The following is a 17,755-nucleotide window of genomic DNA, read 5'->3' on the forward strand; positions in this document are numbered from 1 at the left end:
GCGCGTCAGCGCGTCATTTCGCCAATACCACATAACAACGGCAGGGGGTCGGGTTCGCGGGTAGGTACACCACGATATGTAGCAACCCAGTCCAAAACTGTGTTTGCAGGTGAATTAATTGGGCGTCGAGGTCGTACAACGCTCAATCTCTCGACCGCATCCTTGTACCTGATCACGTTCGCAGAAACCAGACGAAGCTCCCACCCTCCTCGGTCGGATGCTGCATCGATATTCAGGTAACCGTAATTACGCGCCCGGCATGCTACTGGAGGTTGCAGCCTTCGTTATCGAAACCACACATCTTTCATGGTGATGCGACATGCCGATGGCCGGAAGGCAACGACACCCTGCCGCCACGGTACAGCCACAGTGGGCATTTTGTCCTCCCGCACGCTTCCCCGCACTAGGTGGGTATGATCGATCAGTTATGCGTGTATCTTGGCTTGAAGGTTTCCGCGGCTCGTTGCATAGTCGACAGGTGCGGAGGTACACCCTCAAGCGGACGGCGTGCCCGATGGACAGCTTGTGACAGCTACGTTGAAGCATCCGCGACAGGAACATAGGTGGCCTTCTAGAAGTTTGACATGAAACCTCTGAGACTGACAGAAGTGTTGAGCATGACTGGACGTAGCGCGATGTTTTCGAAGCCGCGAAGGATAAAAGAACGCATGAACGTCAGACTTTCTGCCGGTCAATGGGAAGACGTGCGAAAGCACAATGAAACGGGAGTACTGCATGGATATTCCTGTATACACAGAATCGAGCTGCATCAATAGTCCAAGTGCTATAGTCGCAGAATTCGGCGCGTGCGGTGCTGCGACACAGCCTGCGAAGGGTAGAGCACACCTGGGCAGTACTGTACCTGCAGCCGCGGCATGCGGTCATCGCCGCCAAGACGAAGCGTTCGAGATTGGAGTTACAACGGAAAGAAGCGGCGTGATGGTTTCTTTAAGCGTGTGTAGCGATGGAAACGCTTGCAAGCACGTAAACGTTGAATTTGGTGTGATGGTAGGAGCGAATCCTGGGGTACCTGGGAAATTGCTGGAGTGCCGAAACCTCCGATGTCTGATCTCGGCATGCGACGATCCAGCCCAGCACGAACCAGAACATGATCTACCCCAACTTCGACACTCTCGTCTCACCGGGTATCCTACCGTTCACACATCAGTGGACTGCACACTGACCGGCATGTTTGGAGGCGGCCGTCAAATTGCTCTCCGCGGTCGCAGCCCGACAAGGTAGCAGCCTGTACCCCCGTGGTAGTCATCGTGACACATTTCTCCGCCATGGCGTTCGCGCGTTTTCCTGCAGTCCTGCAGAAGATGCGATCCCTTCCCGTTACACTAAGAACAGTGACTAGCCCTGGTGGCTCAGTATCATCCGACCCTGCGATACACCTCTCATCGAGCAATCCCTTGCCGCTCAGGCCTCCCCGAGCCGCAGCTAACCTCGCCCTGTTGTATCTTTTACCAGACCCGACCCATGTGCAGGGCAGTTCTAATACCTCTTACGTCTTCCCGCTCTCCCTAGCAGTTGTGTGCCGCCCTGTTCGCCGATGGACATTTGGCATAACCTGTCCCGCCCCCTCGGTATCAGCATCCTTCAATCCTTCCGCTACACGGTCCCACTTTCGTTCTGTTAAGTAAGAGGAGGAGCCTGACTCTCAAATCCTCATACTTCACTGTCAATCGAAACTATCACTCCCGCTTGGTCCCCACACAGCATGATCACCATGCCGCCTCTGTTGCGACCACGAGTACTCGATGGCACAACAAGGGCCAATCTCGACCGTCTCGGTGTCGCTTACATTGTTGTCGCCGTATTGTACACGCTGATACTGAGTGTCGAGCTTTTCTTCCTCCATCGACGTAGGGAGGCTTTTTGTTTGCAGATACGGAATATCAAGATCGTTTTCGCAGCGGTGCTTATGCTGCACATCTATCTCATCCTTGTCCTACTCGTCTATCCGTGGAACGGTCTCTTTCCATGCTCAGCCGAGTTCTGGATTATGTCAGTATTTCTTCCATCTGGCATGGCATTTTTCCAAGGTAAGTTTGAGGTTCGACGCAAGGTCCGATGCATACTAAGTCCTTACAGCATGCAATGCCAAGGTGCTCACGGCCTACGAGAGCCAGCGCCGCATGACACGCAACTTTCTGGAGGGTGCGCGCAAGAAGCGGATGTCGTATACCCCACTCGGCCTTCTCGAAGCGTGGCGCGATCTCGATGCGGCGAAGAAAGTATACTTTGGTACTTTGGTCGGACTAGTCCTTTCGGTATGTCATGTTGTAGTGTGTCCATGTGTATACCACTGACCGCAGCAGTTCCTGCCCGCTATCATGCTGTTCTTCGGCTCTCGCCGCTTTCACGATGCATACGGTTTCTTCGGAGTTCCTACTAATTACATTGAATGCCGAAGGGGAGGTGAATGGTATGTTATCATGACGCAATTGCACGAGTATTTCACTCATTATCAAACAGGATTCCGTCAATCTTTGTGCAGCTATTCTGGACAATGATGGTTGGTCCGTGGATACTATGGAAGATCCGCAACATCAAGGACGTTCACTCGTGGGCCTGGCAGACGAGACTTGCCATTATTGCTGGGTATGTTTGTTCGCATCGAATTCATTCCATCCTGCTTACATGGCCTTCAGTCTTCCAGGAACGCCACTCTGGATCGCCTTCACATACTCAAAGATGCACGAGATCCAGCAAATCAACAAGGTGTTTGCACCAGCCGGGTGGTAAGTGAAGTTGCCTTTCCTGACCCGTTCTCTAGCTGACACCCCGATGTAGGTTTATACCATCACTGGTCGTTTGCCAACAGGTTCTCATCATCATACCACTGCGAGACGCACTGAGGGCCCAACCGAACAGACGATCATCAATCTCCGACACCGATTCGCTCACCTCCAACCACTCGCAACTATCCGGGAAATCGACCACCATGATCTACACCAAGGAGATCAAGGCCAAATCGTCGATGCAGACACTGGAGTTCACCATCGAGCAGAATATCGAACCCCTCATCGCCTGGGCTGCTGCACGCGAGTTCACAGCCGAGAACTGCATCTTCCTCCGTGAAGTGCGCAATTTCAGGAAGAAGTGGGGCAGCCTCAAGGTCGTTACCACCGCTCAACGGCGACAGATGTTCAACGAGGCGTCTCTGCTTTTCTACACGCTTATCAACCCCTTCACCGCCGAGGCACCGATCAACATCGAATACAAGATCTTCAAGACTCTACAAAACATGTTCGCGGAAGTGGAGTTCGACCCGTACATGCCGCGTGCCCAGACACCAGAGGAAGCTAAGTCACCCGTCGCTAGAGACAATGTCGTGTGTCCCTGGGAGGACACCTTGAGCCGGCCAGCGAGTATCGACTCCAACATCACGTCGTCCTCAACATCGAGCACCAGGTCGATAGTCCCGAGCGAGTTCACAGAGGAAGTGTTTGATCCTGCATTCGAAAGCATCAAGTACCTCGTCTTTACCAACACCTGGCCGCGCTACGTGGAGCTCGCAGGCAAGCTTCCATCGGCATGATTTAATGCCTGCAACTCATCGAGGCCTGATTGTATCAGTGTCTGGTAGAGCCACACATCTTATTTCCTTAACACGTTTGTCGATATAAAAAGGGTACACAGTCCTTATACACCACCACCCGAAGCGTGGCTGCGGTAATCTCAGTCTTTACCATAATCAATCTCAGGATAAGAATGCTGTTATATAGTTTCCTTGGTTCGGTTCGCTTCTCGATAGAAATACCCTCAATGACATGGCGCATCTTCTTCTTACCTTCCATCTTGACTACGTCATATCTTTCCACGTGTGTTACTTCACAACGTTCACTTACACCAACACAAACATGCTGTAGCCTGAACAACAGGCGCCTAAAACGCCTGACGATCTAGACAGCCGTGGATCGTGAGGCTTGTTTGCCGCTCCACCCCTTCCATTCATGCGATGCGCAGCATACGGTGACATTCCGGAACGACACCGATCCTGCTACCTGACACATTGCACGTCAGGCCGCGTTTGACAGGACCCCTTCCGTACGGCTCCTAGCCCTACACGCCAGTTTCGACGTTGTTTTGACAGCTGAGCGGGGCGCTCCCAGCCAACAACGGAAGTCCACCAACTGTAGATCGTAGATCGCTTTCACACGACTCGACGAACCTCACGATGCTGATCGTCATCTCATCTCACAACATCAGCGGACTCGCCGACACCAGCTAAATACTCGCTCTCATCCCTCCGACTTCACCAGAAAGTCCCATGCCCCGCGGGGGAAATAACTGCCGCACAAAGACACGTTCCTGGCTTCGCCAACGCACCTCTGCGACCTACGCCGCAGGCCCCCAATGTAGGTTTACGGCACAGCACCTGGGCACGCACGCCACCAACAGCGCCTTTCCCTTCTCCCTTCCCTTCCGTTCATCCCTCTCCTGAGCATAAAGACGGCTCGCTTCGTGCTAGGACTCGGCAGCTGAGATTATGCATGGGGCGTGTGCGTTGTTCGGATGGAGAGAGATACCGGCGCTGTGGTTTCGCGTCTTGGGGCGTTGGATGTCGCAGGTTGTGAGTTTGAGAAGGGCCCGTGGACCGAGGACCGGGATGGTGGGCTGTGGAAGAGAGAGGATGAGGTTGATTTACTGACTGGAGACGAGTATAGGCTGTTGTGGTTGTGATGGTTGTATGGATGGGTGAGTGGTTTCGCGTGGTGTTTGTAGGAGCTGCCCGGGCGGTGCCAGCTTCAGCGTGGTCGGGAGCACGTTGAAGCTACGCGCGCTATTGGCATCGGAGAAGTAGCTGCAACGGGCCTCTCAATGTCCGCTGCGGAATCCTGCGCACGCGTTGCCCATGTGGTGGTTCTGATGCGGCGTGGTTAGCAGGAGGTGCGATGCCCATTCAACGACTCGGTATACACGCTAGCATGACTCATGGCTGCTTCTGACTGTGCGGTGCCTGAGCATTCAACTCCATTTCCAGTCACATTCCCCTCGTCGTCATCACCAGCCATCGATGTGATCAGAAATTCATACGTAGTATTGAGAACTAGGCTATGTATATTGGAGTATTTGCGACACCTCGCCTGTTCACTGCGGAACCGAACCTCTGTACACAATATGTCTCTTGATGAGCTTCCCTCTCCCATATGCCATCTCCACGCCATCTTACTTTATGATTCCATCACCTAGCGCTTCTACTTCCCCTCGTCTATCTCACATAATAACGCAACCACCGCCATCCTTCGTCTTCCTTTTCCCTCGCGAACTCTGAGTGGGCGCTCTAGTCATCGGACGCGGGTATGTTGGTTGAGCGTCCGTGATGATCCGCGTGCCGATACTTCGATCTGGACGTCGGCTGGGCTGGTTGGGTGCCGTTGATACTTTCAAGGGATCTTTTGGAGCAGAACGGAATACGCCGCATTGCCAGCAACATCCATGCTTACAGTTGCTGCAGGCCGTCACGCGTGTATGGTCTTCTTGAGATGCGCCGTCGCCGGCGTTTGGGGTGCCGCAGGTGCAGCAGTACCAGCCCATCGCAGGACAAGGCTGGTGCTGGGTGTGTAAGTGGTATAAGCTGGAGTCGGCTATCCAGGCAAGCGACACGCAGTACGCTGCTGTCTTAGTGGATGGTCAGTAGACGAGTTAGTTCGGTGAGTTGGCGTATACGACGATATAGAAAGAGGAAGTAGCACAACGAGGACGAGAGCTTTATGAGAGCGGAAGCTTCACGTACATTCACATTGCGGATTACAGAGTCAGGTGGCTCGTTACTCTGGATGTTACTACTATTGTCCTGGACGAGCCATGCGCATCCATTGCAGATATGGCTGTCGCGTGTCTCTGATAGTCACTGAAGGTATGCTCACAATACAGATATCGGATTCGCAATCCCACCAACAGTCTCATTGATGTCTGCAGCCCTTCCAGTCCAGCGCTCTTCCGGTGCAGCGCGAATCATTTGTCTTTCGGCTTCTTCGCCTTCTACACACCTGCTTCCACCCGTTTCCTCAACCATTGCTCACAAAATGACGCATTTCACTCGTCTCTTTCTCTTATTCCACCCAGTCGTCCTCTCTTCTCTTTCCACTTCCGTAGCTCTCTTCTTCCTTCGCATATCCTCCTCAGGGGTCCATATCCGAGCCGTTTTGGCAGCTTGTTGCGCGGCAATCGTTGCGGCCAGGCAATCAAATCCAGTATTCGACGACAGGAAGTTGGAATTGGGAAGTTCGGGTATCGCGTTGTGGTCGTAAAGTCTGTTCTCCAGACATTCGTTGCATTTGGCTAGCGTGTGTCCGCAAACTAAACAGCTTGACTTCTTATGAACGTTGTTGTTGATACGCTGCTTGCATTTCTCTTGACAACACACCCAGTCTATACGAAGTGCATTGGGATCTTGCTGTCGTTCTTGGATTTGGGATGCATTTGATGGGAGGTAGTCTTGCAGTTTTTGACGCGGTATCCCCGACATACTGGGTGCAAAGCATGAATGTGAAGAACGGGTACGTCTAGATATCTGGACAGGAAGCGCGAGCGTAAGTGGTGAAGAGGCAAGATCATGGTAGGCATATATCTACCGAACATACTACTGGTACACAGTCACAGCGCGTAGACTCAGAAACGCTGCGTCAATACGAATGTGCTCTGTCATAAAAGAGCGGAAGTCTGCTTCGAAAGTTCGATTTCTGTCACTCCCACATATTAGTCAAGGGCGAGATGCACTCAGAGGTTGGGGCGGACCATGGTGTCACACTGCGACTCATTCAAACTTTGACTCACTACAGTGACGTACTCCAACAAGGACAAGACCATGCTTGAGATGTATTCGCACGATATGCCGATACCGAATCCAACTCAGCCACTGCTGTGAAGGAGTAGCGATTTATCCCCTCTCAACATGAAGTTCTGAAGAAGTCCATTTTTTTAGGGTGCGACACATCTTTGGCACTCACATGGCGCGTTATGCAGTACGCGATAAGTACACTCACGAGGCGTGTCACCTCTCGCGTACATGTGCCCCACATGTCATCACGCATTCAGTGAGGACCAGGCGAAGATATCAAAAGTGACATAGAAGACGATATAGAAGAACAGGTTTTCTATTCCACCTCTGCTATTTAAGCTCCACCTGTCTTGACTTCGCCAATGTTAATTCCCGTGTGGCAAACCACCTTCCCATGCCAGACTAAATACTGCCAGCTCCGAGTGCTTGATTTGAGGAACCCTGTAATACTGTCAGTTCGGTCGATCTGAAAAGAAGTAGATTCAGCACCTACTCCGCCTGGATGTCGCTTCCTAGTATGTGACAGATCACTGTACATCGCAATGAGGCTTGTCTTCACCCGATATGACACAGCCATTCCGGCCTTGGCTTTTTCTCTTGAGAAGTGCTTTACATTGTGGGCACTTGTCACCGATAGTGGCTGTTTTCCCCACGATAATCCATTTGCAATTACTGCAGACCCATTGTTCTTTCCCTCTACGCTCATCGGAACGCTGAGTGGAGTTTGGCATTGTAACGTTGTCTACAGATAACTCTTAATGTTGTCGCGAGGTTACTCGGTTGGCTCGGAAGTCTCGATTCGGCGTACGGCTATGATATGTTGAAGCTGTAGGATGATGAATAACGTGTCGATAGGGTAGTGGTGATGGACGTAAATAGATGACTTCGAGGCAACGAGATTATGAGGCTTGGAGATATGTAGTGGGTATGTCGGGGTGTTTGAAGGTTTCCTCGAGTGATAGTAGTCGTAGGCAATACACCTATGGCGAGAGTTGCGGTAGCCGAGTACTCGATACTTTGTCGACGAAAATTGAAGAACAACGATCAAAGGCTAGAATAGGTATGTGTGCCTGTGTATGATAATGGTGATAGAGGCTGCTGAACGAGAACTCGTAGATATGGAAACGATGTAGCTGTGTGTTGGCGATATGTGTAGGAGGATAGACGTCGAAGCTCAAATTTATAGCAGCGCCGAGATGACAGGTTTACATATTGTCACTTCACGGGGTTTCCGTCATCAAAAGTCACTCATCGAGTATGACGACCGTGACTCAAGAGGTGCTATGACTGCGATGCAATCATCGAAGTGCATGGACGTTATACAAGCCTATACCCTGTGAGAAAACAGCGCATTCCAGTGTTGAGTACATGATCTTCGATAGCCGCTGTGAAGGCACTCGCAGATTCGAGTGGTAGTGTTCGCGCATCATTGTGGCGATGTCGTGGAGGTCACATTCGCCCTTTCGATATTTACATACACATGTCGCCGCCAAAGACTTATCCTCAAATCATGCGATGAGCCTCTTTCGCTTGCTATCTCTTTCCTCTAGACGTTCCACCCCGACTGGTCGAGATCTACCACTTATTGTAACCACTCCACATCAACGCCTGAATGGATCATTCACACTCCGGTAAGTGTTCAATACGGGAGCTATCACACTTGGCAAGCAGCGCCTCGTAGGGTCTCCAGTGATGATCGACTGTTTTGGTATTGTGGTTGATGGAGGTTCCTGCCTTCTGCCGCGATCGAGGTATGAAGTGGTAGAAGTTCCTGAAAACTAATAACCCGATCCGACCGCTACCCTGCAAGTCAGGGATGCGAGTGAACTCTGCATCTTCTTCCTCTGTTGATATGATGTGTTCTAGCGAGACTAACGGCAGTGTCCAGTCGCGCTCGAAGATTGGCAGAATGAATCGTAATAGAAGTCGAGTCGGGACCTGGCGCACCAGCTTGGCAAACTCTTGATCATCTCGGACCTCATCTCCACGAATGGTATAGCTGCGCAGGGTAGGGCATAGTTCGGGAAAGCAGACTCCTTGAGTAAATAATGTAGTCAGATCCTCGTCGCAAATTCTGTCGAGCACAATGCACAGGCTCGTCAAATGCGATGCCCGAATGCGGAAGTCGGAAACTTTTCGGGTCCTCAGTGCGAGTGTTAGATGACGAAGGTTGTCGTAGCTCAAAGGAATGAGGCTTTCAGGGATGTCGCCAGTGTGTTTGAAATTGTGTTGGTGTTCACTGGACAGGAGGTACATAGATTCGAGTCTTTCTGCCAAGTGTGTATCTCTGAGGACGGTTTGAATGATCTGTATAGCTCATCAACACATGTAAAGGACCCCCAAGCAGATGATGGAGGTAAAATGCAGGCAAGTATTCAAAAATGACCATTGGACGGTTGAGGAGTCGGACTTACGTGCATAGGGTCAACAGCCTCGCTGTAAACCGTGCCGACCCACGCCTTTTCACCTGCATCATTAAATGTAAGGCTGAGGCTTGCGATGACACAAACCAGATGGCGGATCTTGGGGGCCAGGCGAATGATTGCGACCAGTGTTTCCGAGCGGGTATCTCGAAGCCATGCGCAATGCGCATGAAATTCGTCTCTTCGAGAATCGGCGATGACACTCAAGTGATGCGTGTAGCCTTCTTCCGTGAAGAGATGGTAAGGTGAAAGAGTTAGATATGTGAGCCTAGTCGAGATTTCAGGTAACTCGAGAAGGGCAGCTAGGTTCCGCAGTGTCCCTTCTTGGCACTTTGTTGGGAGATCTTCCAGGATCCAAACGAAGGTCTGCCATGCCGCCGTACGTAGACGTCGACAGGTCAACCGAATGTTGTAGATGTCGGGCCTCTCTTGTTCGCTCCAGTAGTCAGGGTCGAGACAAGCGAGGTTTTTATGACGCTGGCGAGGTATGAGGTATGCGAAGATGTGCTCATGGAGTTCCAATGGCAGGGTTTCGAGGCTTGTCATAACGAGTGAGGGCCACTTCGGTGTTGGTTGCCGGGTTGAGGCGATCAGACTACACGGAACTTTGTGAAGGACAAGGAAGATGATGGCTCGATGTGAGAGGAGTGTCAGAGTCAGCTCCAAGCTGTGGACGTTGCAGTGCCCTAGGTATGGCGTGCAGATGCAATGCCGGAGTGCGGCACAGCCCTGCTGGCAGAGTCATCATGCCAAGAGGTGGCATATAGTTTGGCGACTGAACTCCATCGGATCTTGCAAGAAGCGCTTTCCCGGATGCTCTAGCATTAATGCGAGCTTTATGTGGACGAAGTCGAGTGGAAGCCGTGGAGGTCATGGTGAGGTGGTGGTCACGTGGATGATGATGAAACAGGGTTAGACATACGGGGAGGCAGCTGCGCATCAGCTCGGATCAGCAAACATCACGTCGGCCATCCTCACGCGTCGAGACATCTCCAATAGGACGCCCAGCCTCGCTCGAGTCGCCCCTTCCCCGCGCACCCTCGCACTCCCTCGCGCACTGCCAGAAGCACCGCGGGCATCGCGCGCACCTTTGCGCCTGCCCTCTCTCCGCCGTCTGCACGCCGCGCCGCTGCCGGTCGTGGTTCCCCAGGCCGAAAGCCCGTCCCACCGCCGCCCCACCGCGAGTCGACGAACTGCAGCGCCGTCACCACCATCATGTCCGGCCCAGTCGCAGTTGCCCGCCCAGCGCAACCTCCTCGCTTGCGCCGCGAGTCTCAGCGCCCGGGAGTTGCGCGCACTACCACGCGCCAGTCCAACATGGAGGACGAGGGCGCGAAGCACGACGAGGCCAGGAAATATGGTATATTCACTCTTCGCTACCGCTTTCGGCACACGCGCTAACATATCTCGCAGTCTACACGCAGCAAGACATCCTGGCCAGGCACAAGGGCAAGCCGCCGTCCCTCCGTGTATACCTGCACCCCAAGCACTTCCGCCTGAACGACTCCCAGGAGACGCTGTCCTACCAGTCGCCTATGCGCGAGCTGCTGCAGGCCATCCGCAACAAGGAGGTGCCGCACAACATGGTCGAGGAGCTCTACGAGTTCAACACGCCTTGGTACGACGACTGCCTCATTGTTGAGCTTCACGACTACCGCTCGGCCGGCGTCAAGCCCAAGGATGACACCAACAGCACTGGCGAGGCCGGCACGAGCGCCTTCTCTATTCATAATTACAACAACTTTATCACACCCTCTCCATTCGCACCCTTTCCAGCCAAACAGGCCGATGCGAAGGCCGCCCAGGCCAACGCGCAGAGCAAAGACGGAGAAACCAAAGAAGACAAGGAGAACATGCCCGCTCCTGGTCAGAACGGGGCTCTGACCAAACAGCCAGGCATCGCTAAAGTCGGCACAGTGGTACTGTTTCCAACGCAGCAGTCGCGATTGGCCGACATGCAGCTACTGGCCACCACGCCGGTACCAGACATGGCTACCCTCAAAAGAATGCAAGCCCAGGGCAGAGCTGGAGGCATGCCGCCGACTCCCATGACGGCAGTACCCTCCACGCCTACCTTTGCGAACGGCCCAAGCCCGAAACGCCAAAAAATGGTCCTCGATGATAGCAACGTACACGAGTTCGAGGCCGAGTTACTGAGGGCCACCTGCCCACCCCTCTATTTGGAGCCCACCAAGAGCTTCGGTGAATCGCTCGCACTTATGGATGCCATCACACATCCGAACAACAAGAACCCCGCCCCTCCACGCAAGACTCGCAAGAGGACCACCGCCGAGCTGGCTGCAGACGAGGCAGAGGCTCAGGGTCTACAGCGCTATATGTTGGCGGGCGACGAGTACCAGAGCAATATGACGGCCACAGCCGCCGGCAACGACGACAACGCTGTGCGCGCCGCTGCCAACTCCCAGACATTTGCCCGCTTCAAGACCATTGCTAACATCCGTGCAAACCATGAGGAAGCCGACCGGAGGAAGAAAGAGGAAGACGCTCGAATCGCTCAAGCTAAACGCCAAGCGCAGATGGAGGCTGAGATCCAGCGGAAGAGAGAGATCGAGAGCAGACAGCAGGCCGAACTCGCGGAGCGTCAACAGCAACAGGCTCTTCGCCAGCAAGCACATCAAGCACAACTGCAGCAGAACCAGCAGCAGAGTGAAGCCTTGCGAGCCGCAGCCGCAGCACAGCACCAGATGTCGAACGCGGCAGCCATACAGGCTACTCAGACACCTCAGTCGGCTACACAATCTCAGTTTTCGCCCACCATACGCCAGCAAACACCGATGGCCGCCGCTGCAGCCTCGCCATCACTTGGTGGGCAGGCTGCGCATCAACTTGGTGGCACCCCGATGGTACCTACCGCTTCGAACCAGGCCATCAACAGTCCTGCTCGCCCACCATCTGCCGTCTCTAATCACCAGAACATGATGCGCTCCGTCAGTCAGCAGCAGAACTTGAGTCGCACAGGCACACCGCACATCGTACAAGGAACGCCTGTAATGAATGCCTCCATGCCGAATCGCAACATGACGCCGACCCCGAGTCGCATGGGCCAGGGCAGCCCATCTATGGCCATGCAAGGGCAAACGCCAATGATGATGCAGACACCTCAGCCAGGTCACAACATGACGCCTGAACAGGCTCAGCAGATGCAACAACAGCGTCTGCAGCAGCAACTTCGCATGCAGCAAATGCAGCAAACAGGATCGCCAGGTAACCAGCAGCAACAATTCCAACAGCTGGCATTCCAAAAGGCTACGCAGCAAATCCAGACTCAGGGAGTTCCGCAAGGCCAGAATCCGCAGGCATACCGCAACCAGCTCGCGCAGCACTATTTCCGCCAATTGACCCAAAATCAGCAGCAAAGTCAACAGCAAATGGCTATGCAAAATATGTCACCTGGAGCAGGCATGCAGCAGAATGGCATGCCCAATAATCAAGGGACCATGACTTTTGCTAACCTGAATCTCCAGCAGATGCGCGCGCGCTATCAGCAGCACAAGCAAACGGTCATGCAGAACTACGGCCAGAACATTCCTCCCCAGGTCATGCAACAAATCCACCAGATGGAAATGCAAATCAAGCAGCGAGAGCAGCGTGAACAACAGATGCAGATGGCACATATGCAGAACAACATGGGCGGCCAGATGAACGGCGGCCAAATGAACGGCATGCAGAACGGCAACACCCCTAACCCCATGCAAATGCAACAGTACCAGCAGATGCTCCAACAACAACGCGCAAACGCCGCAAACAATTCTCGACTCCTACAAATGCGACAACAAGCCATGGCGAGCGGTGGCCAGCTGCCTCAGGGCATGATGGGCAACATGAATACCATGAACAGCATGCAAGGTGGCGGCATGCAGGGCATGAACATGGGTAACATGGGCAACATGGGTCAGGGTATGAACATGGCACAAATGAACCAGATGAATGGAGGCATGGGCGGCATGCAGGGCGGACAGATGAATGGCGGTATGCAGGGTATGCAAGGAATGCAGCCCATGAACCAACAGCAGATGACCCAGATGATGATGATGCGTCAAGCTCAGCAACAAGCCCAACAGTTGGGACGGCAGGGTGGACAGCAAGGTGGGGATATGGGATGGACCGGGTAGTGCCTTTGCCAGTCTCCCCACCTCTCCGCTCTGAGCTTGCACGCACAATCCCGTCTCCTTTCTCTACATGGCTGCACGCATCATCACGGACTTTTGGACTATCAAGCTGTGGATTAACAAGGTGTTTTGGGCGCTGGGAAAAGTGTTTGGTGTGCATTCTTTCTAAAGATACCCCCGGTGTTGGGTTGGTTATTTTATCTTTATTACTACTTACGATAATCATGGAAACGGCATGTTTGGGGTGCATTCGGGATGGCGGATTGGCATAATTGGGTGGGTCTTTGGACTTGTCGTTATTATCCTTGTCTCTTGCAATTGTATCTGTAAGGCTCTTATCAGAAATCCCATATACTATCATGATCTTGGCGTCTTCTTTCTGACGTGCTTCTTATAGACAATCCTACTATACTCGTGCTGTACACCTTCAGTTGTATCTTGCGTCATACATCACCTCACTTCTTGCCTTTTCCCTTCCTCTTGCCCTTCTTCCCACCAACGTTCTCCCACTTTTCCCCTGCGACGCTCTCGCCACCCTTCTCACCCTCATCCAACACGTCCGACGTACAAAACGACAAACCCATCTTACACGCCTCACACGCCACAGCGCCCCCCAGCGGACAGACAAACGCATACAATTTGACAGTCTTGTCGCAAAAGTCACACGCCAGAGAGCATACTTTTAAGTCCCAGCCAAGCTCTACATACTCCCCTGCGAGATCGGGAACCAAACCAGCAGACGTGAGAGAGTTGGCGTAGGAGATGTGGAGCTCGCGCGCCCATGTTCGTGCTATGCGGGCGCGGCGTTGTTTCCACTTTGTTGGATCGCAGAAAGGATCACTTGAATACTGTGGGTGAGAGCGAGAGACGTCTCGGGTCCGGCGCGCCTTATCATAGGCTTCCCGCTCCGCGATGAGTTCCTTCGCTTTGACTTCATGCTCTTTGCGTGCCACTTCTGCGAGCTGGCGTTCCTCCTCCTCTTTCTCTTGCGCTTTGGTCTCGGCTTCCTGCTTCGCAATTCTTTCCCTCGCTTTTGCTTCCTGCTCTATGCGGGCCGCTTCTGCGACTTTCGCTGAGCGGGCTTCTGCTTCTTGTATTTTGCGCAGGCGCTCTTCTGCTCGTCTGCGTTGCTCGAGTAGAGCGTGTAGCACCGCCCTGCGCGATTGCTCTGCTAAGAGCACCTCTCTTTCTCGTCGTATTCGCTCACGGCGAGCCTCTTCGACTAATACCTCAGCTCTACGCTTTCTCTCATCTTCTTGGCGCCTTATATTTTGTAGTATGCGCGCTCGTTCTTGTTCAGCTTTTACAAGCGCCTCATTCTCCAGTCGTTCGTATGCTGCGTGAGCGCTGCGGTAAGAGAGCCATTGCCATCGCACTTGGTAGTACAGTACATCGTAGGTGCCTCGGGCGAAAGGGTCTTTCAAAACGTCAAACGCTTCTCGCGCCTGTCTGAACTCGGCGGCATCCTCGCTCTCACAGGGCGCTTTCTTGTCAGGATGGTGTAGTAGCGCTAACTTGCGAAACGCTTTCTTGATCTCTGCTGCTGTAGCGGACTGCGGCAAGCCCAAGTTGAAGTAGTGGTCAGGAGTCTGTGGCGGTATAGGCTTGTAGTTCGGCATCCTGGCTGATGCTTACGTCGCCGCTCTCGTCTTCGTTGCTTTCACTCTTCCTCCCGAAGGTATGGCCTTATTGCAGTGCTCCGCTGTGCGTAAAGTGTTAGCCTCGCGCGCATCCGCGACAGTATGCGAAAGGTTGTTGACAGTTCGGCGAGGCCCGACAAAGGATTAGAGATCAGATATTTGGAGAAGAGTGCAGCCTAGTCGATTCGTGTCAAAGGTCACCCACGGGTGGGCCTTTGACGCGCGCTCACGTGCAGGAAAGGAAGGAACCTTGGAACAACAAGGAAAGAGCAACCGCGTGCCGCCTATCAGAGCGATAGTAAAAACCGTTACCGCAAACCCCGGAAACGTGAGTACTTTACTCTCATCTATCTTGCAGCCAACTATTTCCGATACCACATCCTCGTCGTCTTCGTATGTCTAATCTTTTTCTGCAACTGAAAGACGCCATATAACAACGCCTCAGCCGTCGGAGGACAACCCGGAACATAAATATCCACAGGAATAATCCTATCCACACCCCTCACCACACTATAACTATAGTGATAGTACCCGCCACCATTTGCGCAACTTCCCATGCTAATCACCCATCTGGGCTCTGGCATCTGATCATAGCACTGCCGAACAGCAGGAGCCATCTTATTGGTGACTGTGCCTGCGACGATCATCACGTCCGCCTGGCGAGGGGATGCGCGAAAGATGATGCCGAGTCGGTCTTGGTCGTAGCGCGGCGTGGAGCAATGCATCATTTCGATGGCGCAGCAGGCGAGGCCGAAGGTCAGTGGGTGGATGGAGCTTTGTCGAACCCAGTTGAGTATTTGATCCGTGGTCGTTCTGGAGTCTGTCAGGAAGTGTTTGGATATGTCGGGGAGAGTGTGGCTTACAGGACGTGTTCGACGACGCCCCTGGGCTTGACGACGGCTGATGGGAGGAGTGTGTCGCTGCGCTTTTTATCTCGCCCTACGGTCTTATGATGGGAAGAGGTAGAAGAAATGCTGCGAAATACTGTAGGGCTAAGTCGAGGACTTCCAAGGTGAGGTCTTGATGTAAATGCTGGGCACTGTCAGTCTGGTTCATTCAAGATGGAAGGAGTGGCATGATACCGAATGCGTAGCAGCTTCTTTGACTCAAAAACTCTCGCAGCTTCGACATGATGACAGGCAGTACCTGATAGAAGTAAACTCATTCTTGCAACAGGAGTGTTGATACACGAAGGTATGGGGAGAGCATCGATGCTGCGTCACGTGGTCGGCCCTTTGCGGTAAGGTGGCCGCAGTTAAAGCCCACATGAGCGGAAAGCCCACATCGTGAAAACCCACATTCAACCCTGGAAAGCCCACATCATGGGCAGCCGCGTCAACAACGAAAAACCAGTCAATGCCAGATGCCATTGAAACAAACACGGGCAGCATATCGCATAAATGTAGCACCTGCAGCAGATCCTTCTCGAGCAACAGTCACTTGCGACGACACGAGTCGGCTCGTAAGTTGACCATACGACATGCCACTTAAAGCTTACTCAACACTCAAGATACACGCGATCGTCTAAACACATGCACCTTCTGCAACCGCACGTTCGTTCGCCAGTAGGTTTTCGCTAGTATCGGGTAAGCGCCTGAGACCACGACGTTGACATCGCTTAGCGACGTCCTCAGAAGACACTCAAAGTCATGCCCAAAACGAGGCGAGCACGATGAGATAGCCTCTGCCAAACCGGGACGACGAAGCCGGCTCAGAACGACCGAAAGCCATGCACAGCCGTTACACGAAGATACTCATGCAACCATTACCAGTCCTTTGAGCCGCGACACCACGGCTGGAGTGGAAAACGCCCAGAGTCTTCCTCCCTGCCCCATCACGTTCCTATATCAATACACAGACCCCCGCCGCGAGTCGATACTCAGTGCTTTCATTGGCGATCCATTGACTGTACGGTCGTCCAAAAGTCAAGAAAACCACGATGCAGACCATCAGCTTTTCGACAGGGATGTGGCACTCTTCGGCATCTTCTCAGACTTCTTCGTGTACAGCGATTTAGACATCAGTGCTTCAATACCACCGGCACCCGAAAGACCTCCAACGACCGCGCTTCTGCAACCTAGGATCGACGAGCTATGTTCTCAGCTCTTTATATATAGCCAAACATGTCGAACGGCTCACTTCAACCCCGAAGGCGCTTTCCCCGTGGTTGCCGCAAAAGCAGTCTTTACAGCAGAAAACTTCGAAGAGTGTATCTGGGCTTACTTCACCGTCTTCCACCCACAGCAGCCACTCATTCACTGGCCGACGTTCGATATGCACAAGGTCTCGCTACCCTTGCTACTTGCTGTCGCCTTTGGTGGGTCGGTACACTGCACACCCACGGATGGCGCTCTGTCATCTCGCTCCTTCTTCCATCTGGCCGAAGATTTGATCTTCGAGCATCTACGCGATGTAGTCGCAAAACCCAATTTCGGACACGACCCTCGCGCTCTGGAAGCAGTCCAAGCTGCATCACTCATAGTGGCTCTGCAGAGTACTTTCAACAACGAAGCCACACGCAGCCGAGTCGAAATATCTAGACATCCAGAAATTGTCGCTGCAATGAGATCGCTCAAGTTACTCGAACCAACAATCACAGTGAGGTCTCAAAACCAAGTACCGGAGTGGAATGCGTTTATAGCCGAAGAGTCTAGAGTGAGAGCTGTACACTTCATCTTTGCTATGGACTGCATGGCTACCTTCTTCTTCAACTCGGTTCCCAAGATTGCTATTGCGGAGGTCTCGCAGACGCTTCCGTGCAATGATGTA

General features: G+C 53.0%; 3 protein-coding genes across 3 annotated transcripts; 2 read left to right on the forward strand and 1 right to left on the reverse strand.

The window, feature by feature from the left end:
* Positions 1–1,732: 1,732 nt before the first annotated feature.
* Positions 1,733–3,547, forward strand: J4E79_007470 (uncharacterized protein; the record flags this gene model as incomplete). Its single annotated transcript, XM_049356336.1, has 6 exons — positions 1,733–2,048; positions 2,098–2,276; positions 2,325–2,431; positions 2,482–2,607; positions 2,658–2,747; positions 2,800–3,547. 6 exons carry the CDS (start codon positions 1,733–1,735, stop codon positions 3,545–3,547), a joined length of 1,566 nt encoding a protein of 521 aa, XP_049209223.1.
* A 6,884-nt stretch (positions 3,548–10,431) lies between these two features.
* Positions 10,432–13,349, forward strand: J4E79_007471 (uncharacterized protein; the record flags this gene model as incomplete). The annotated part of the gene is made up of 2 exons (XM_049356337.1): positions 10,432–10,576; positions 10,630–13,349. The coding sequence occupies 2 exons, from the start codon at positions 10,432–10,434 to the stop codon at positions 13,347–13,349; spliced, it is 2,865 nt and encodes a 954-aa protein (XP_049209224.1).
* A 452-nt stretch (positions 13,350–13,801) lies between these two features.
* J4E79_007472 (uncharacterized protein) lies at positions 13,802–14,965 on the reverse strand (the record flags this gene model as incomplete). Its single annotated transcript, XM_049356338.1, has 1 exon — positions 13,802–14,965. The coding sequence occupies one exon, from the start codon at positions 14,963–14,965 to the stop codon at positions 13,802–13,804; it is 1,164 nt and encodes a 387-aa protein (XP_049209225.1).
* Between the last annotated feature and the right edge of the window lie 2,790 nt (positions 14,966–17,755).

This window comes from Alternaria viburni (genome assembly GCF_023758015.1).
Source record: "Alternaria viburni strain BMP 2772 chromosome Unknown scaffold_16, whole genome shotgun sequence".
Taxonomy (NCBI): domain Eukaryota; kingdom Fungi; phylum Ascomycota; class Dothideomycetes; order Pleosporales; family Pleosporaceae; genus Alternaria; species Alternaria viburni.